At 44.0% G+C, this 21,175-nt stretch overlaps 1 protein-coding gene and 1 non-coding gene across 2 annotated transcripts; one reads left to right on the forward strand and one right to left on the reverse strand.

Moving 5' to 3' along the window:
* Positions 1 to 8,164: 8,164 nt before the first annotated feature.
* Positions 8,165 to 9,240, reverse strand: LOC112089755. The gene is made up of 2 exons (XM_024160509.1): positions 8,551 to 9,240; positions 8,165 to 8,461 (listed from the first exon to the last, which is right to left on the reverse strand). Exons 1-2 carry the CDS (start codon positions 9,238 to 9,240, stop codon positions 8,165 to 8,167), a joined length of 987 nt encoding a protein of 328 aa, XP_024016277.1.
* Positions 9,241 to 13,698: 4,458 nt separating this feature from the next.
* Positions 13,699 to 13,806, forward strand: LOC112090146. Its single transcript, XR_002901496.1, has one exon. It is a non-coding gene; the product is annotated as a small nucleolar RNA R71 (small nucleolar RNA).
* Positions 13,807 to 21,175: the final 7,369 nt, after the last annotated feature.

The following is a 21,175-nucleotide window of genomic DNA, read 5'->3' on the forward strand; positions in this document are numbered from 1 at the left end:
CTCAAGTATAAAATTCAATCCTCCTAGACTCTCTAAGGTTTTAAATTTCCTTTCCTTTCATATTTTTCTTTTCTTTTTCAGATTTTTTTTTTCTTTTTTTTTTAGAGGAAACAACCTTTTATAGAGAGAGAGTCTAAGGGGCGAAATTGTACCAAGATTTTGAAGTTTTTTCAAGGCAAACTGAGTTTTCTCCTTTTGTTGAATCATTCCAATGAAATCGCAGGTCTCCTTCTTCAGTGACTGAAAACCGCGTTGATTCTCTTTCTCTCCGACGTTTTTGCACATATCTGCATATAGGACAATGAAAAACAAAAATGCATGTGGTTTAAAAGAGGTTAGGTTCGGTGGGGAACTAGCTAAAGATGAACTAGCCATTCAGGATCAACAAAGAGTGGTAAAAATGTAAAGGAGTCATGAATGTATGATTCGTTTCCCTGATCTAATGCTTTAATGATAAAATTATGTCAAAATTAAGTCCAGATAAAATGAGCTAGTATATCCAGTCAGAAAGAATCTCCATGAATAGAAGTCCTCTGGTGGGATTTCGTAATGCAAGTACTTAGCTACCGCCTAGTCTAGGCCTAAATCACAAAAAGAGCAAAAAAACGAGAAAATAGCGTAGAAGCACACTGGTCTAATTCATCATAGTAATGTTTATTGTGTTCCTGGTTTGAAAACTTTTTGAAAAACATTTTGAAAACGATTTTTTGAAATTTAATGAAAATCATTTTGAAAAACTTTTTGAAAAATTTTATGTGTCCAAAACAAACTCAAAACAAATCAAATTTCATTAGTAACGGATGAACATCCTCCCCCAGACTTATTTCACACTGTCCTCAGTGTGATAAATCTTGGAAAGAATGGTAAAGAAAATAGAAAAGTTGAAATGTTTAAGAGTACTTATCGTGCTGGAGAGTGCTGCTCGTCTTTTGTATTTGTTCTTCCTTATTAAAAACCTGAAATTAAATGAAACAGAAACAAAGCAATGGAAATAAAAATAAAGGTCAAAGGGAAATAAATAAACTACCGAGTGGGTTGTCTCCCACTAAGCGCTTGTTTCAAGTCGTTAGCTTGACATTGTTGCTCGATTAGACTTAACCGGGATCGTGACACTCTTTGATCTCATCATTGGCCGATGATGGATCAATCAAAAACATCACTTCTCTTTCGTCTTCTCTTTCTTCAGCCAGATATGGTTTTACACGCTGTCCATTCAGTATAAATGAATTTCCTGTTTTGTCCCACAGGACAATGGCTCCGTATGGCTTGACTTCCTTTATCGTGAAGGGTCCTGACCATCTTGAACGTAATTTTCCTGGAAAAAGCTTAAGACGAGAATTGAAAAGAAGAACTTTATCATTAGGAGCAAAAGTTCTATGAATAATCTTCTTATCATTGCTTTAGTCTTCTCCTTGTAGATCTTTGAGTTTTCGTAAGCATTGTGTCGGATTTCTTCTAACTCGTGAAGTTGAAGTAGTCTTCTTTCTCCAGCTGTTTTCAGATTCATGTTCATCTCCTTGATAGCCCATTGCGCTTTATACTCAAGTTCTACTGGAAGGTGACATGCTTTTCCATAAACTAGGTTGAATGGTGTTGTTCCTAATGGTGTCTTGAATGCTGTTCGGTATGCCCATAATGCATCGTCAAGCTTTGTAGACCAATCCTTGCGATGAACTACAGTAGTTTTCTGCAAAATCGTCTTGATTTCTCTATTTGAGATTTCCACTTGACCGCTGGTTTGGGGATGGTATGGAGAAGCAACTTTATGTGTAACTCCATTCTTTCTAAGAAGATTCTCGAAAACTCTGTTGATAAAATGCGATCCTCCGTCGCTTATAACAATTCTAGGAACTCCAAAACACGGGAATATAACCGATTTAAACAGCTTCATGACAACTTTCGCATCATTGGTGGGACTGGCGACTGCTTCTACCCACTTAGATACGTAGTCTACTGCTACTAAGATGTATTGGTTTCCAAAAGAAGTCGGAAAGGGTTCCATAAAATCTATTCCCCAGACATCAAAAATTTCGACTTCGAGAATAAAATTTTGAGGCATCTCATTCCTTTTGCTTATGTTGCCCATCCTTTGGCATTTATCGCATCGCGATATATAAGCTTGAGTATCTTTGAACAAAGTAGGCCACCAAAAACGTGCTTGTAAAATCGTTGAAGCAGTTTTAAAAGTTGCAAAGTGTCCTGCGTAAGACGAGCTATGGCATCCGAATAAAATTCCTTCCATCTCTTCTTCAGCCTTGCATCTTCGGAATAACCCTTCAGCACATCTCTTATAGAGATAGGGTTCATCCCCAAAATAATGTCTAACGTCTTTCAGAAACTTTTTCTTCCTATACCCAAAGAATTGTGGTGGTTCTACATCAGCTGCTAGGTAATTCGCTATGTGCCTAAACCATGGTGTGTTGAAAGCATCTGATCGTCGCATGAGTTGACATGGTGGTGCGGTATTAGTATTGGTTGGGGTAGTATCTATTGCATAGATGTTTTCTTCCGGCAAACTGTCATTTAAAAGCAATCTTTCTTCAACTCGAATTCGTGAAAGATGGTCTGCAACTCCATTATCTGCGCCTTTCCGATCTCGAATTTCGATATCGAATTCTTTCAGTAGGAGGATACATCTTATCAACCGAGGTTTAGCGTCTTTCTTAGACATTAAATACTTGATTGCGGCATGATCAGTATGAACTATGACCTTAGATCCTACGAGATAAGAACGGAATTTCTCAAATGCAAATATGACAGCTAGAAGTTCTTTCTCTGTTGTTGCATAATTGCAGTAAGCTTCGTCTAGAGTTCTGATTGCGTAGTACATTACGTGCAGTTTCTTATCTTTTCGTTGGCCAAGCACTGCTCCGACTGCATAGTCACTTGCATCGCACATGATTTCGAATGGGAGTTCCCAATCAGGTGCTTGCACGACTGGAGCGGAAACAAGGGCTTCTTTGATCTTATGAAACGAGGCTAAGCACTCATCATCGAACTCGAAGTTCGTTTCCTTGCAAAGCAAACGCGTGAGAGGTCTAGCTGTGTGAGCCAAAACTCGCACAACCAGAAATTTGTTTAAAGAAAACTAAGGGATCGGAAACTTCTAGGGTTTATCGTCAAGAACAGAAAGATCAAAAGAAAGTTCTTCTTGCTGTAAAAGTGTTTAGCTCTTATTGCTTAGGGTTGCAAAAGTTACAGAATGAATTGTATACATCGTCTATTTATACTAACTCTCTGAACCGCCTAGCCGAGAATCTCGGGAGAGATTTTCGGAATATTTCCATATCGCCTCGTGCGGCTCACCGCCTTTGTATTTCGCCTAGGGTTTTTATGGGCTTTGTCTCTCAAGGCCACGGTTCGGCCCATCTGAACTTCTCCACGGCTCGGCCCTTCTAAGCTTCTCCGCGGCTCAGCCCATCTAAACTTCTCCACGGCTCGGGACACTTGCCATTTGAGTCGAGACGTAAGCTGGTCCACCTCACCGAGGCGCGGCTCGGCCCAGGCGTGTTGGAGAGGGGCTCGGCCCATTTTTTGCTATACGGCTCGGCCCATCTCTCTTTTCCTCACGGCTCTCCCTACTGGTCTATCTTCACGGCTCTCGCACTTGGTGAGAATGGCTCTCCCACTTGTCTTGGTGAGAACGGCTCTCCCACTTGGTGAGAACGGCTCTCCCGCTTTTCTTTCTTCCATACTTAGTCATTTTGAGATGGTCTTATCTACGTGGGGTGAAAACCGACCCCAACAGTTAGCCCTCCAGCTCGTCAGTTTCGGAGGCGAGACTGACGCGGTCCATTACTCCTGACCGTAAGATAAAGCATCGAGTCAAGCTGTTATGACATAAGCCCAGATGAGGTGTTTTGGGAATGAAGACGCCGAGGCGTTTCGAGGGAGTGCCGAGGGTGCCGAGGCAAGTTTAAGGACGAGGCGATTTTGTTTGGTAATGATGAGCCGAGGCGATTTGAGAAGGTTATGCCGAGCCGAATAAAGGGCGAGGCCTTTCGAGAGAAAGTTTGTGCCGAGCCGTTTTTGTTAACGACGAGGCGTTTTAAGAGAGGGAGTTAACGCCGAGCCGTTTCGTTAACGACGAGGCGTTTCGAAAAGAAGTTCGTGCCGAGCCGTTTCGTTAACGACGAGGCGTTCCGAGAGAAAAAGTTAATGCCGAGCCGTTTCGTTAACGACGAGGCGTTTCGAGAGGAAGTTCGTGCCGAGCTGTTTTGTTAACGACGAGGCGTTCCGAGAGAAAAAGTTAATGCCGAGTCGTTTCGTTAACGACGAGGCGTTTCGAAAGCAAGAGTTATTGCCGAGCCGTTTTGTTAACGACGAGGCGTTTCGAGAGCAAGAGTTAACGCCGAGCCGTTTTGTTAACGACGAGGCGTTTAAAGAGAAAGAGTTAATGCTCCTGTCCTGGTAGAAGTCTTCGTCGAATACCTGGGAAATCCACCTCGGGGGGAATTACGCACTCCGATCCGTAGACTAAAGCGAATGGAGTTTCCCCGGTGGCTCGGCGCGGATTGTTCGATGAGACCAAAGGACTCCTTCGAGTTCGTCTGCCCACCGTCCCTTCTTGGCGTCGAGCCTCTTTTTCAGACCGTCGAGGATTGGCTTGTTGGCTGCTTTGGCTTGTCCGTTCCCTTGAGGGTATCCTGGCGTAGATTTGCTGAGGCGGATTTTCCACTTCTCGCAGAAGGCTTCGAAGCGTGTTGAGATGAACTGGGATCCGTTGTCGGTGACTATCTCGTAGGGGACCCCGTGTCGGCAGATGATATTTTTCCAGACGAAGTGTTCGACTTGAACATCTTTTATGCTTGCGTAGGAATCGGCTTCGACCCATTTGGAAAAGTAATCCGTGAGGACGAGCAGGAAACGCTTCTGCTTCGAGCGATGTAGAGGTCCGACGATGTCCATCGACCATCTCATGAACGGATAAGGTGATGAAATTGACGAGAGCAACTCGGTGGGTTGATGAATTGTTGGGGCGTGCCGCTGACACTTTTCGCACTTCGCTGTAAATTTCTCGCAGTCCTTGACCATCGTGGGCCAGAAGTAGCCGTGCCGTTTAATCTTGATAGCGAGCCACCTTCCGCTGGAATGGTTCCCGCACGCGCCGCTGTGCACCTCGTGCATGATCTTTCTTGCCTCCGGTCCTTCGACGCATGTCATGAGAGGCCCTGAAAATCTCCACTTAAACACCTCGCCATCGACGAGGACATACCACGCGGCCTGAGCTTTTAGTTTGCGGGCTTCCCATTTGTCGGTTGGTACCTCTCCATCGGCGATATACTCTCGGATAGCTCCGAGCCATTCTTTGTCGCAGCCGTACTCCGGCTCGGCCGGTGAGGCGTCTTCGTCCATAGGAACGGCTTCGTCGTCCTCTGGTTCTTGTTCATGAGGATTTATCAGCCGAACTCCTTCCACCTCTTCGATGCTAGGACGTTCGATGAATTCGACTGGGATCGTTCGTCGGAGGTCTGGGGCTGAGGTCGAAGCGAGTGCTGCCAATGCGTCGGCCGAGGTGTTTTCTCCTCGGGGAATGCGAGTGAGTTCGAACTCATCGAATTTTTGCACCAACTCTCGGACCATTTTGAGGTAAGCTCCCATTCGTCCATCCTTCGCCTCGTATTCTCCGTTGAACTGACATGCTACGAGCTGTGAATCGCAAAAGGTTCTTATCTTTCGAACTCCAATTCCCTGCGCTAGTAGTATGCTGGCGATCAGTGCTTCGTATTCTGCTTCGTTGTTCGAGGCGTGGAAGTTCAGGCGAAAAGACTGCTCCAATATTTCTCCGGTGGGAGAGGTGAGGCAGATTCCTATTCCCGAGCCGTGTTTAGACGACGAGCCGTCGATGTGCAGTGTCCACACTTCGTCTAGAGTCAGCTCGTTTGTTGCTTCGACGGGAAGTTCAATGAGGAAATCTGCGAGCACCTGTGACTTTGCAGACGACCTGTTCCGATACTCGATGTTGTATTCGCTTAACTCTATGGCCCACTTGGCGAGCCGACCGGATTGGCTAGGGCTGTGTAGGATCGAGCGCAGTGGAAGCGTAGCGAGCACAACAATCGAATGTGATTGAAAGTACGACAGCTAGGGCGACCTTCTCGATCTGGGGGTAGCGAGTCTTGGCGTCGGTCATTGTCTGGATGATGTAGAAAATGGGCTTTTGCTCGGATCGTTCTTCTCTGATAAGCACTCCGCTTACAGCTGTAGCAGACACTGCGATGTAGAGGAAGAGCGGCTCTCCTTCGACTGGTTTTGCTAAGATTGGTGGGCTCGCAAGATAATTCTTCAATTCCTGGAAAGTCGTCTCGCATCGTTCGTCCCACTCAAAATTTTTGTTTCCTCGGAGGGTATCGTAGAAGGGCAGGCATTTGTCTGTGGAACGGGAAATAAACCTGTTTAGCGCGGCGACTCTTCCTGTGAGCCTCTACACTTCGCGCTTCGTCCTTGGAGAGGGCATCTCAATTAAAGCTTTGATCTGCTTAGGGTTTGCTTCTATGCCTCGGTGAGTTCCCAGATAGCCGAGGAATTCTCCAGAGGTGACCGCGAACCTGCACTTCACCGGGTTTAGTTTCATGTTGTGCTTGTTCAATTGTTCGAAGCATTCCCTTAGATGCGCGACGTGGTCTTCCTCCTTGAGTGATTTGACTAACATGTCGTCGATGTATACTTCCATGGTTTTTCCGAGCTGAGCCGCGAACATTTTATTGACGAGCTGTTGATACGTTGCTCCTGCGTTCTTGAGCCCGAACGGCATGACTTTGTAGCAGTATATCCCGCGATCAGTTATGAATGCCGTTTTTTCTCGATCATCAGGATGCATTAGGATCTGATTGTAGCCGGAAAACGCGTCCATAAATGTTAACAGTCTATTCCCTGCAGTGGCTTCGACGAGCCGGTCTATGTGTGGCAAGGGAAAGCTGTCTTTTGGGCACGCCTTGTTGAGGTCGGTAAAATCCACACATACTCGCCACTTGCCGTTCTTCTTCTTCACGACCACCGGATTTGCGAGCCAGTCCGGATATTTGGCCTCGGCGATTTATCCTACTTTGAGTAACCTTTCGACTTCGTCGTTAACTGCTTTAGCTCGTTCGGGGCCGAGCTTCCTTCTTTTCTGCTTTACTGGTTTATAGGTCGGATCCACATTCAGCTCGTGACAGGTCACGTCGATGCTTATGCCTAGCATATCTTCTGCTGTCCAGGCGAAAGTGTTGATGTTTTCCTTGAGAAGGGAAAGGAGTTCGCTTCTCAGAGGCTCTTCTAGTTTTGTTCCTATTTCGACGCATCGCTCCGGGCGCGCCTCATCTATACACACCGAGTCCACTGCGTCGCATACTGGCTCGGCGCGTGTTTCGCGGCTCTCCGCGATCTGTAATTGCTATAAGAGTTTCGAGAGCTCGTTCGCGGGCTCTCAGTCTGTCTTCATCTTTTTGCGGTCGACGTCTGCTCGTGCGTCGGTGACGGGGTTCCTTAGCTTGTGCTCGGCTAGGCAGCACATTCGTGACTCCTTCTGACTCCCCCAGATCGTTTTAAAACCTGCTGGGGTTGGGAATTTGAGGCAGAGATGATAGGTAGAGGGTACTGCCCTCATCCCGTTGATCTACGGAGTTCCCATGATCACATTGTATATTGCTGGGTGATCGGTGACGCAGAATTCGACGATCTTAGTGACTCCGCCAGCTACCACAGGAAGTCTGATCGTTCCCATAGTCATCGTCGTTTCTCCTGAAAATTCGGTTAGAGGTTTGGGGATTGCTTCCACGTCGGAGAGGTCGATCCCCATTCTTCTGAGTGTTTCCCTGAAGATGACGTTCACTGAGCTTCCAGTATCGATGAGCACCCTTGCTACATCATGATCCCTGATCGTTAACTCGATCACCAACGGATCGTTGTGAGGTCGATCGATTCCTGCCGTTTCCTCCTCGGCGAAGGAGATCACTGTGTTTGGGATGTTGCTTGGTTCTGTCCAATTCTCCTTTGCTTCGGCTCGGCGCTGATAGGCTTTGATGGAGGACACGGTATCTTGGTAATATTGAGATCCGCCCATGATCATATTGATCCTTTGCCTCGGCTCGGGTCGCTCTTCAGGTTAGCCTCTCCTGTCACGCTTGGGGTTATCGCCTCGTCGGGGAGAACTCGTGGGTTCCGCCGCGCCGCTCGGCTCGGCTCACTCTTGTTGTTCGTTAGGGACGAGGTCTTTGAGGCTGACCGCGTTTTGGAGCTCTCCCGCTGCCATCTTTGCTGCGAGCTTTGCTCCTAAAGTTTGGCATTGAGCCGTTGAATGCCCGTAGGTCTGGTGATACTCGCAGAAAGCCTTCTCGTCGTAGTTGGCGGACTTTCTCACCCAAGTGTTGTTGCGCGGCTCTCCTCTTCGGCGTCCGGTGCCTACCTGGTAATTATGGGCGCCTCCGCTTCTAGGTTCATCCGAGCTCTGCGTTGTTGTGTTGCTCGATGGGTTGCCATTCTTCGCGGGGCGCAGCAAAATTGAGCTTTGGATTGCTGCTTTCGTTGCTTCGTACTACTCGTCCAAGTTTTTATTTCCTCCTCGTTTACGACGAAGTCTGATGATCGGTGCAAAGCGTCTTGGATTGTTTGCGGCGTGTTGAGAGCCATCTCCCGTCGAAACTCGGATTTGTACCACAAAGATCGCTTCAGAGCCTTGAGCGCAGCCTTGTCGCTTATCCCTTCTATTTTGGATACGACTGCCTTGAATCTTGCCATGTAATCCCAAAGCGGTTCGTTCGGTCCTTGGGATAGTGTCCACAGGTCGGCATCAGATGTTCCTCTGTCCATAAACATTGAGTATTGTTTAAGGAACAAAGCGGAGAGCTGTTGAAAATTGCCGATTGAATTTCGTTCCTGCCTCGAAAACCACTCGAGTGTGGCTCCCTTGAGATGCTCCACGAAGAGCAGGCAGTATCCGGCATCTATTTCACGCTCGGTGAGTTTAGCGGCGTTCTTTGTGAAGGCTCGTCCCATCGCTATCCAAAACGCTGTGATGTGTGCCTTCGGGTCGGTTGCCCCTTCGTAGAACAGGATTCTCACCTTCCCCGGCTCGGGAATCCTGGCCTCCGTGATTCTTGCAGTGAATGGGGTTCTCTGAGTTTCTTCAAGCATTCGGTTGATTTCGGGTGCGGCGCTTGTCGCGTTGTGCACTTGGGATTTCATGGCGCGTATTTCAGCTACTGTCCGAGCAATCAAGGCTCGCAGCTCTTTGAGTTCGAGGGTTTGTGCGTGAGTCATTCCTTTTGATTGGGGGGTCGCTCTCGCTCCTCTCTCCTCGGCTCGTCTTTGCGCTCTGCCTGCTCGATCCATTGGAGGTTTTCTTCCTCCTCGGTTGGATTTTCGCCGCGGCTCGGGTCGGAAACTTCGTCAGTTCGGACGCCGTTCTTGACTTATTTGCCGAGCCGAGCCGGTTTGTTGCAGATTCGCGGTTCCATCGTTCTGCTGGGCGTCTATATCGATCGCATCGTTTTCTTCTTCGCCGGCTCGTCGTCTTGAGTTTCGGCAGAGAGGGGGCGGCTCGGTCATATTGACTCGGGTCGCCGTGGGTGTCTGTTCGTCGAGGAGACGAGACATTGGAGGAGCCGAGGGGTTTCTTGCGCCGCTCCCTGAGGCTTCTGCAGGTGTCGAGAAATCGAAGCGTCTCCGGATTCCATCCATCGGGTCGGGGATCCCGGCTCTCCAAGTTGGGTGTAGTCGCTTAGCCGCCATCGCGTCGAGCCTCTCTGTAATCGCCTCGTTTCTTTTATCCTGTTCGTCGATTTTCTTCATCAACTCAGCCATCATGTTTCGCATCTCCTCTTGGGTTTCGATCGTTGTCGTCATTGTGCCCGATGCCGGAGCGTCCTTCTCCGCGCCGTTACCGGTGTTGTTCTTGTTATCGTCGGGGGTGTTGCTCGCCATGTTCTTTTGATCTTAAAGTCTTGTCGATTTAGAGTAAGAAAGTTTCGATTCCCCACAGACGGCGCCAAATTGTGTGAGCCAAAACTCGCACAACCAGAAATTTGTTTAAAGAAAACTAAGGGATCGGAAACTTCTAGGGTTTATCGTCAAGAACAGAAAGATTGAAAGAAAGTTCTTCTTGCTGTAAAAGTTTTTAGCTCTTATTGCTTAGGGTTGCAAAAGTTACAGAATGAATTGTATACATCGTCTATTTATACTAACTCTCTGAACCGCCTAGCCGAGAATCTCGGGAGAGATTTTCGGAATATTTCCTTATCGCCTCGTGCGACTCACCGCCTTTGTATTTCGCCTAGGGTTTTTATGGGCTTTGTCTCTCAAGGCCACGGTTCGACTCATCTGAACTTCTCCACGGCTCGGCCCTTCTAAGCTTCTCCGCGGCTCGGCCCATCTAAACTTCTCCACGGCTCGGGACACTTGCCATTTGAGTCGAGACGTGAGCTGGTCCACCTCACCGAGGCACGGCTCGGCCCAGGCATGTTGGAGAGGGGCTCGGCCCATTTCTTGCAATACGGCTCGGCCCATCTCTCTTTTCCTCACGGCTCTCCCTACTGGTCTATCTTCACGGCTCTCCCACTTGGTGAGAACGGCTCTCCCACTTTGTGAGAACGGCTCTCCCACTTTTCTTGGTGAGAACGGCTCTCCCGCTTGGTGAGAACGGCTCTCCCGCTTGTCTTTCTTCCATACTTAGTCATTTTGAGATGGTCTTATCTACGTGGGGTGAAAACCGACCCCAACACTAGCTATTTGAGAAAAGTCTTTTATGAATCGCCTATAGAATCCTGCGTGTCCTAAGAAACTACGAATTCCTTTTACGTTTGTGGGAGGTTGTAGGCTGGTCATGACTTCGATTTTAGCTTTGTCAACTTCAACTCCTTTTCCCGAAGTTCTATGCCCAAGCATGATTCCGTCTTGTACCATGAAGTGACATTTTTCCCAATTTAATATTAAGTGCTTATCTTCACATCTTTGCAGAACTTTACCAAGATTGCCTAAGCATTTTTCAAAAGAAGATCCATAGACAGAGAAATCATCCATGAATACTTCCATGAAATCTTCAATAAAGTCTGTGAAGATTTCATCATGCACCGCTGGAAGATAGCAGGTGCATTACACAGTCCAAAAGGCATACGTCGGTAAGCAAACGTGCCATATGGACAAGTGAATGTCGTTTTTTCTTGATCCTCCGGGCGAATAGGAATTTGGAAAAATCCGGAGTATCCATCAAGGAAGCAATAGTAAGGGTGATTAGCTAACCTTTCTAGCATTTGATCTATGAAGGGAAGTGGGAAATGATCTTTCCTAGTTGCTGCATTCAGCTTCCGGTAATCGATGCACATACGATGTCCAGTTACTGTTCTTGTAGCGATCATTTCATCCTTATCATTTTTAATGATAGTGACTCCTCCTTTCTTAGGAACAACGTGAACTGGGCTAACCCAAGTGCTATCTGAGATAGGAAAGATTGTTCCAGCTTCTAAAAGCTTCATAATCTCCTTCTTGACAACATCCATGAGATTAGGGTTTAGTCTCCTTTGACTTTCGATTGAGTTTTTAGCATTATCCTCTAGATTTATCTTGTGCATACAAAGATCTGGGGAGATTCCACGTATGTCATCAAGTGAATATCCTAAGGTTAGTCAACAGCATTGTGGTTTCTTCTTTCGTCAAACCAGAGTTTATTTTGACAGGAAAAGTTAAATTTGGTCCAACGAAAGCGTACTTAAGTCCGACAGGAAGAGGTTTAAGCTCGACTTTAGGGGCTTTAAGCTCGCTCCAAGGATCATTAATTGCTGCAGCAGTGTCTTTATGAGGTGTAGGAATGTTTGTTTGGTCCATAAGATGTAGATAGTTTAAAGTTTTCCTCTAAGTTTCGGATTTATCAAGCATACGTGCGAACTCACTCGAAATTTCTTCAAGGAAATTGCGTTCGTCTTTTGCGGGTGAAGCGTGACACTTAAAGGGTTGTCTAGAAACAGATCTTCATAGAATTCCTCAATAAATTCGTCTAACTCATCAACCCAACAAATTTTGCCATCCAGAGTCGGTTTATCAAAACTTTTGTTCATGTCAAACTGCATAACTAGGCCGGCTAGATGAAGGTCAATTTTTCCTTCAGGAACATTGATTATGGCTCCGGCTGTAGATAGGAATGGTCGTCCAAGAATAAGTGGATCGTTAGGTTCTCTTTCTACTTCTAGAACTACGAAATCAGTGGGGATGAAACATTTTTTGATTTCGACAGTAACATCAATTAAGATACCTACAGGTTGTCTAACAGAACGATCAGCTAATACTAAGGAAATTTTAGTGAGCTGGAAAGTGTGATGTCCTAAACGTTTTGCTACTGAAAGAGGCATCATGTTTATGCTAGATCCTAAATCACAGAGAGCACGCTCAAAAGCTACATCATTGATGGTGCATGAAAGTACAAAGCTTCCAGGATCGGTTTTCTTTTCAGTGATTCGGCTTTGCAGGATAGAACTACATTCATGGGTTATCATCATAACACCTTCTTCACTAGTTAAAGAATTTGTTAGAATACCCTTCATGTATTTTCTTAAAGCAGGAATCATAGCACAAGCTTCTACGAAAGGTAATCTCACATTTAACTGATCGATTAGCTCTTTCAGCTTAGCTTTTTCTTTCTCTTTCTTAGGGGCTCTTAAGGCTCTAGGATATGGAGGTTTAGGTTTATAGACACGAGTTGGTGGAGGTGGAATCGGGTCTTCTCCGAGGATTTCCCGGGATGAATCTTCTCTTACTTCTTCTCCATCCTTTTCTCCTACCACTTCTTTTTCAACATCTTCAATCGTGATTCTTCCTCTTTCTTTTTCCTTTTCCTTACCTTTTTCCTCATCTTCGGGATCTTTAGGAAATTCAGGCTCTTTGTAAGCTAATCCACTCCTAAGTGTGATAGCTTTCACATGATCGGAGGGATCTGCTTCGCTTGAGCATTCGAAAGATTTTTCACTTGGCTCCTCCTCAGAATTATCTATATTTTTGGAATTAGTTTTGATTATCAGGCTAAGGAGGGTGGAAAATTTTTCATTAAAATCTTCTTGCATCGTTTTTAGTTCAGATCTAAGTTCACTAATTTCTTCTGACCTAGATTTTTCAAGCTCTAGAATCTTTCTGTTTAGGTTTTCAGCTTCAGAAGAGGGAAAACTAGGATAGGAATTGCAATTAGATTGAATAGCCAAGATTGGTACGGAAGGTGGTTTCAAGACAAGTTCGGAAGACAATTTCCCGCGGTCAGAAGGCTCGCAACTGTGGTGAAACAGGTCTTGGCCGCGGTCAGCATCATCACGACTGCAGTGAAAGCTTGCTTGGCTGCGGTCCGAATGAATGGACCCGCGGTAATCAGAAACGAATGGAAAATCTTGAATTTGATAGACTTCTGCAGTGTTAACCATCCCTTGATCATAAGAATCCATTGGGGTGTCCCAACCGTCAAAGTTAAACGTATTATGTACCTTGTTTGGTTGTTGCAATCCAAGATGACTCATTATGTGATGGAGACACTTCATAACTTCTGAAATCTCTTCTTTGTTCTCAGGAAGTGCAGAGTTACCAAAGGTTGCTTGATTACGAATGCTGTTTGCAAAATTTTTGATGAAAACATAAGCATCTTATACAGATCTAGTTGAGAAGTCTCCATTACTTGCTGTGTCGAAAGAGTTTCGTAACTCTGGAGTTATACCGCGATAGAAGATACCCAGCAGGTATTCCTCGGTATATCCATGGTGTGGACAATCTCTTTGGTATTCCCTAAATCTTTCCCAAGTATCTAAAAGATCTTCATCTTCTTTTTGTTTGTAAGTTCTTATCTTGTTTCTTAAGAGATTTGAACGATTTCTAGTGTAAAAACGATTTAGGAAAGCAGTTCTACACGCTGCCACGTTTTTAGTGAAGCAGGTGGCAAAGATTTTAGCCATTTGCTGGCATTATCTCTAAGAGAGAATGGGAAAAGACTACACTTATGGTAATCCCCATTTGCTACAATGGTTGCACATAATTCTTCAAACGTCTCGATATGGTCTATCGGGTTTTCGAATGAATAACCATAGAATTGATTTTGTTGAACTAAATGGATATATGGTACCTTAATTTCGGCTTTGCCATCCTTTGGTAAGGCTGGTTGAATAGCTCTTCGATCTCCCAAGAATTTCTCGAGTGAATCCAAACTTCCAATCAGTTCATCATCATCTTCATGTTTTTTCGATCCGATTAGCTCATTGTCATCATAGATCGGTTCTTCAAACTCATCATCAGTCAGGTCATCGTCGCTTGGATCACCATCCACGCGATAGGGTGGATCACCAAGAGTCCCGGGAACATGTTCCTGGTCTCTCATCGCAGAGAAACCTGAAAAAAATTAAAACAAAATGTAAAAATAAACAAGTGTTCTAATGGATTTAAGCTGGGATTCGCAATGAAACAGATCAAAGTCCCCCGACGGCGCCAAAAACTTGATTGCGAGCAAAAGCGGGGTTGTTGTTTTCGTTTTACTAAGCTTCAGGTTTTAAATTTATAACCCCTAAATGTCTGCAAGTGCACAGATGTGCCCTGTAGTACTTAGGGTATCGATCCACAGAGACTTAGTTGTTTCAGTACGAATTCACTGCAATGCTTAAGTCAGACTAGAACTAAACAATTTGGGTTTTGGTTTTGGGTTTTGGTTGTCAGTAAATCTAAACTAGAAAGCTAAACAAGTAAAAGCAAATAAAAACGAAAGCAAGTTCAAGCAAGTAAAATCGGTTATGAATGAAAGCAAGTAACAAGCGAATAAAAGCAGAATGGAAATCTAAGGTTGTAAGCAATGAAAGACAAACGTTGGGGCTCAGGGTAATTCGCAGGGTTTCATGGACTAGGCTATGTCGATTTTAAACAAGTGATAAAGGTAATCAACTACGTATGTTCTAGAACTTGAGGCACAGAAGTATGAATAGCCTACTTTCGCAGCACTAAACAACTATCTCTCGCAACCCTGATCAGTAGGTTTCCACTCTGATCCTGGAAGGGAGAAGATGCAATAGCAGAACAAGACTCATCAATATTCACAACTCAACTACAGGTAGGTTTCCACTCCTATAGAATAATTGCTCGTTTCACCCTAGTTCAGACAATCAATGAAAGCTTTCGCAACATATCATATCAGGTCGGCTTCTAAGTGGCCTGCAAAGAATCACGCAGTAAGATTAAAGGCAAACGAAGAACATCTAGAAGATTAATAATCCTAAATCTATCGATTCATAAGCAAAGACACATGAAATTCCCTTTGAACAATCCCTTTAAACCCAACTGGGTAACTACTCAAATATACTGTAACAAAGCATCACAGAGTATTGAAAGTTGCAGTAAATTAAAGAAAAGAAGAAAAAAAAAGGAAGAACAGAGTCGACGGTGGAGGCGCGATGATGCTCTCCTTCGGCGGCTCCTCCTTCTAAAACGGCGGCCTCCCTCTCTAGGTTTTTGTCTCGCACACGAAAATTTAAGTATAGAAAAGAACACACCCTTTAGAATGACCTAAAGGGAGTATTTATAGCTTCTGGAGTGGTTCTGGGCACTTAGGGCTTCAAAAATAACGAAAGGAATTGATCTGGGCTTTATTTAAGTCGTCTGGAAAGTGAACGACCAAGTTCCGCGGTCGCGGTGGCTCTACCCGCGAGAAAATGGGTGTTGGCCGCGGTCCCGGCACATGGCTCTCTTCCGGAACTGCATTTTCTGTCATTCTTGCATCGAGAGTATCTGAAGATCTAACCGTTGGATTGTCTCCAAACCAAGTGTATTAGAAAGCTGGTTGGATCCTCTATGTTGTCTCAAATTTTGGGGGTGATCGGACGGTGAGAAGGTCTTCATCACTTATCATACTTCTGACGGTCTGCATTTATCCAAAATTGCTCATTTGTTCCAAATTGCATATTTTTTCCCAAGTTTACTGTAAAGTCTTTTGAAACTCTAAAACATTGAAAACACTTTAAAAACCATTGAAAACAGAGTTAAAACACATGCATAAGATACAATTATGATCCATAAAAGTGGTCAAAATACGGTGTTATCAACAAGATATGAGAAACTGACCATATATAACAAGATTACATACCTTATTCTTGATAGTGCGTCGCGTGTGGAACAAGTATTCCCTTTCAACCGTCTCCTCTGGCTGTATTTGGACGCTTAAGACTCTCCGAGTCACCAGCAAATACTCTACAGTGTCGGGGTACTCCACGTCTTCTTCCTCACTGTGTGTTTCCACCTCGGCCTCATCTTGAGATTCATAACCACTTGGTGTGACAATCATGATTCGTTGGTTTGCGCTGTCTCGTTGGTAAAGGCCTCGCCCCTGACACTTGAAAAAAACAATGTGTTGAGTTCAAGCTTGACCAGTGTTTTGGAACTTACCCTTGATCCGACTTGGTGGGTTTGGAGGTCAGTAGACTGGCTTTTGAATCGAGACTCGATTTCAATAGCTTTGCCTTTGTCCATAGGTTTGCTAGTGCTGGCTTGCCACGGCTGATTGTTTCGGCCTCGTTTGGAAAGAGATGTCTTTCTCTTGATTTATTGCTCCACTTGCACTGGGAGGTGTAGTAGTTCATGTAAACCACTGTACGTAACCCTCTCCACCTTCTGAGATATCCTCTCTTGGAGCCCATCAACAAACTGAGCCATGAGAGCTTCCTCGGATTCCTCTAGCTCCAATGAGTTCATCAGCTTCTCGACTCTTCAAAATACTCCTCAACGCTCCTTGATCCCTGTGTCAAATTACGAAAACGTTTATGTAAGTCTCTATGGCAATGTTCTGGAACATACATCAATCTAAGTAGGTACTTCATGTCATGCCACGTCTGAATGGGACCAAAGACTTGTCGTCTCCTCTCAGCTACGGTGTGATCCCACCATGCTAGAGCATTCTTGGTGAGATGAGCTGCAATTAGTGCGGCTTTCTTGAGCTCTCTATGTCCATAACACTCGAAGATATACTCCAAGCATCTCTCCCAATCTAAGTAAACCTCGGGGTTCATTTTCCTGCAAAAGTAGGGGGTTAGTTTCTGATTCGTGTCAACTACGTGAGGGAACAAGTTTTACCCTTAACAAAAACAAGTGAAAGCCGCAAGTGCACAGCTAATCAGTTGTAGTATTTAGGGATCGAATCCACATGGATTTGTGTGCCTGGTATTCTTTTACGGTTTCTAACTTTATGGCTAGACTAGATTGGTTTTAGAGGTTGGTTGTTTGTCACGGACTAAATTAAAACTAAAGAAAGCAAATAAATCAATCCTAGAAAACAAGTTGAAAAATCGAATAGAAAGCAAGCAAAATATCGAACTAAATCAATTGAAATGCAGATTTAAATAAGCAAGTAAAAATCGATTGTTTTGTAAACTATGGCTAAAAACGCTTAGCTTTCGGGAACTCTACAGGGATCATAATCGGTTTTAACACTAGGGTAGATAGATTGGGATTGACGGATATCGATATATAGGGTTCTAGAGCTAGAGTACGGCGGTATGACTACTTCACTGTCGTGATCATAACCAACTGTTTCTCGCAACCCTGACCAGTAGGTTTCCACTCTGGCCCTGGAAGGGAGAGAACGCAAGAGCTGCACAAGACTCGTCAATACTCACGATCTCGCCGCAGGTAAGTTTCCACTCCTACGGAAAAATCGCCTGTTTCATTCTAGGGCTGATACTTAATGAAAACTTTCGCAACACTAACTATCTAGATCAGATACTAGGTGATCAATCAAGCATACATGCAATAAGAACGAGAATAAACAGAGAACAAAGTTAAAATCCCAGATCTATAAACCTAGATGTCTTAATCAATTATGAGAGCCCCTTTCGGGAACCCTAAGCCCAACTCGGGATCTACTCAGACATAGCTGAGGTCGACATCATCATTGGTTTTAATAAAAGTAATCAAAAACAGTAAAGAAAAGAGATGAAAGAAAGCTTCTCTATTGAAGAACTTGGACTTGAACAAATCTTCTACAAAAATCGCATAAAAACGGCTAAAGGAAATGGTTTCTTTAAAGTATGAAAGGTGGTGTCTAAAAATGATATATTCATAATTTGCATCATTTAGGATTGCATTTTTGGTCCAAATATTGAGTCTCATGCATACAGTTAGGTAGTTTTCAATGCTTTTGTCCTTATAGTTGGTTTAGGATAGGAAATGCATTAGGTCCTATAGAGTCTTGCATTTTGGAGTGTTTACAGGTCATTTGGAGCATAAAGGGAGCATTTGGGACAGAATCCGTGGAGAGACCCTCGTGTGAATGCATCAGAACCGGACAAGTGGATAGAAGCCGACAATCCCTCTACTTCATCACTTTATAAGGAGGACTTTTATTGCGATTCAGCCTCCAGTTTCTTCTTCAATATTCAATAGGGTTGAGTCTAGTTTCCAGAACGACTGAGATCACTCAATTTTTAGGTCTGAGCTGAAAGTTACGCCAATCAGAAGGAACACATCTCTCGCAGCCGCTAAAGGACCAAAACGACGCGCCTCAAAGTACCGGTGAAACGGAGCCCTTTCCGACGTCTTCTGGACTCCTATCCTTCAACAAAGTTGTAGCTGACAGAGCCATCTGGCTCACAGAGTTTACAGAATGAGGTTCGGACCACTGAGCTGGGAGTCATGAAGGTTTTGGTTCAGACGGTTTGCATTCATATCGACCAGAAGCATCCAGATGAGAGGTGGTCGATATTTTCTACCTGGGACGCCGAAATAATATCGACCAAAGTTGCGTGGTGACCCATGGTCGACATTTTCCAACCTCAAACGCCGAAATAATATCGACCAAAGTATCGAGGTGACCCATGGTCGATATTTTTGTTAAGGAACTCTTTACAAAGTATCGAGCAAAATATCTGGATCAGGCATGTCGATATGACCTTGATCTGGGTCGTGTTTTTGGACTTTTTTGGGCTAATATCCAGCTTGTAATGGGTTGGCTCATCAGGAAAACCCTACCTATATATAGTTTTGAGAGATTAATCATTAGGACTAAGCTTTATTCCCTTTGTTTCTTTGCCTCTTTGGTGAAAGACTCTAATTTGTAAGAGAGATCTTCATTTTCTGGGTTTGAATCAAGAGAGTACTTTGTGTTTAAAGCTTAAATCAATCATTATCTATCTTCTCAATTGCTTAACTACTCTACTTGCAAAGGTTTAAGGGAGTTAAGTATGATTAGTGAGTAGTCTCTCTTTAAGCATCTTGGTGTGTAGATTTAGGGTGCTTAGATGTAGATTAATGATTGTTTAGGCTTAGATTCTCTTCTCCTTTCCTTAGTTAGCTGATCCTAATGCTAGATCCTTGCACATCACTTGGGTCTAGAATCTGGGTTTTTCATGCACCAAAAGTGTTTGATGAAATGCCTGAATGAAAGCTAACTAAGGGTTTATGCATTAATGTCATGATGATGTTTGTTAATTGCATAAATGACATATTAGAGTTGATTCTTAATGCTTACTAGTTCATATTTTACAAATGAGAATTTGGTTTGAAAATGGATTAGTATAAAGATTAATACCTTCATGAGAGGATTAATCTAGTTTTAAACTCTAAGTTGATTGGATTAGAGATCATGTGATTGCTTGCTATGTCTTTCTGTATAAGATTCAGTCTTTCTTTGTTAAAGATTGTTTGGTCACTAATTAGGCTTGGAACATTATGCTTGTTGATTGCTTGGTTATCTCTAATGGTTGTTAGACTTGATTAAGTGATTTTCAAATAGATTTCTGTCATGGGAGTGGATTAATCTGATTAAGAAGCCTAGACTAAAGAGTAGCAAGTGTTGCATTGTTGTTTAGCATCATTAGTTTGCATTGAAAGCACCCTAATCAATGATCACACCTAGAGGCTTATCTTCCATCATTTGCTTAAGCACCATCATCTTGTTTTGTTGCTTTGTTTAGTTCATTAATCATTGCTTTTCTTGTTTCTAGTTTTATGCTTTCTTGTTACTTTGTTCACACCAAAACTCTTCTTTGATCACTTGACTTAAGAGCTTATCACATAAACTAGTGTCTAGGAACCACACTTATGGATTGATACCCTTTATGCTGCAACAGCTAAGGGATTGATAACCCATCTAATCTAAGACCTAAAAATCTTACTTATCAAAAAACGACCTAAATGATAAGTATTTATAGTCTTCAATACTCCATGGTCTCTAGGGTTCCGGAATTGAGGCTGAGAATGACTTTGGGCTTCAGAAATATGGGCTTTGGTTCGGAGTTAGCCGGTCGCAGTCGGGAGTGATGTGACCGCGGGGAACAGGTGGTTGGCCACGGTCGGGAGGCTTGTGACCGCGGGGAATGGGCTGTTGGCCGCGGTCGCGTGACTTGCTGGCCGTCTTCGAGTGGCTCCGGGGCTAATGGAATACCTTGAGATCCAACCGTTGGAATGTCTCTAAACCAAGTGCATTTGAAAGCTGGTTGATTCTTCTATAAGTTGTCCAGTTTTGAGGGTGATCAGACGGTGAGAAGGTATTCGTCTCTCCATGAGAGTTCTAACGGTCTGCATTTATCCAAAATAGTCTTTTTGTTCCAATTTGTGCCTCTTTATCTCAAATTACCTGAAAAGTCTTTTAAAATCCAAAAACATAGAAATCCTTTGAAAACCTTTGAAAATGGAGTAAAAACACTTGTAAAAGACATTAAAGTGATCCATAAAAATGGTCAAAATCCGGTGTTATCAACTCTCCCAGACTTAGTCTTTTGTTTGTCCTCAAACAAAACAAAGGCTAAATCTTGGCGAGAGATTTGAAAACGCAGTAACTAAACAAAATCTCAGAGACCAAACTTCTAGACCAATATCAATCAGTATGCATCAATCGGGAATAGCCTAGAAAATTCTCACTAGCAATACAGGCATAACTAGTCCGTTAATCCGTCATGCGGAAATCTATGTACTAAGATCTAACTTCCAGTCAACTAGCTCTTAACATTCATTAAAAATCTCGGTGGTTCTCATCAAAGAAAGTCTAGACAAGGCAATCTATGCTAGGTGTCAAAAAGGGTTATTTCTAGGTAAGGATTAAAGTGTTTACGAGTTACCTGAAGATCCGGAGGATGCAAGATATTATGCAAAACCGCAAGAGAGAGTGAAGCTGTTGGTATCCACAGTTTTCAGTCACTTTCTTCTTGCCATAGATTCCAGGTCTTCTCCTCAGGTCTCTCTAACTCCCCCAGACTTAGATTTT

This window comes from Eutrema salsugineum, unplaced genomic scaffold, assembly GCF_000478725.1.
Source record: "Eutrema salsugineum unplaced genomic scaffold, Eutsalg1_0 scaffold_11, whole genome shotgun sequence".
NCBI classification, from domain to species: Eukaryota; Viridiplantae; Streptophyta; class Magnoliopsida; order Brassicales; family Brassicaceae; genus Eutrema; species Eutrema salsugineum.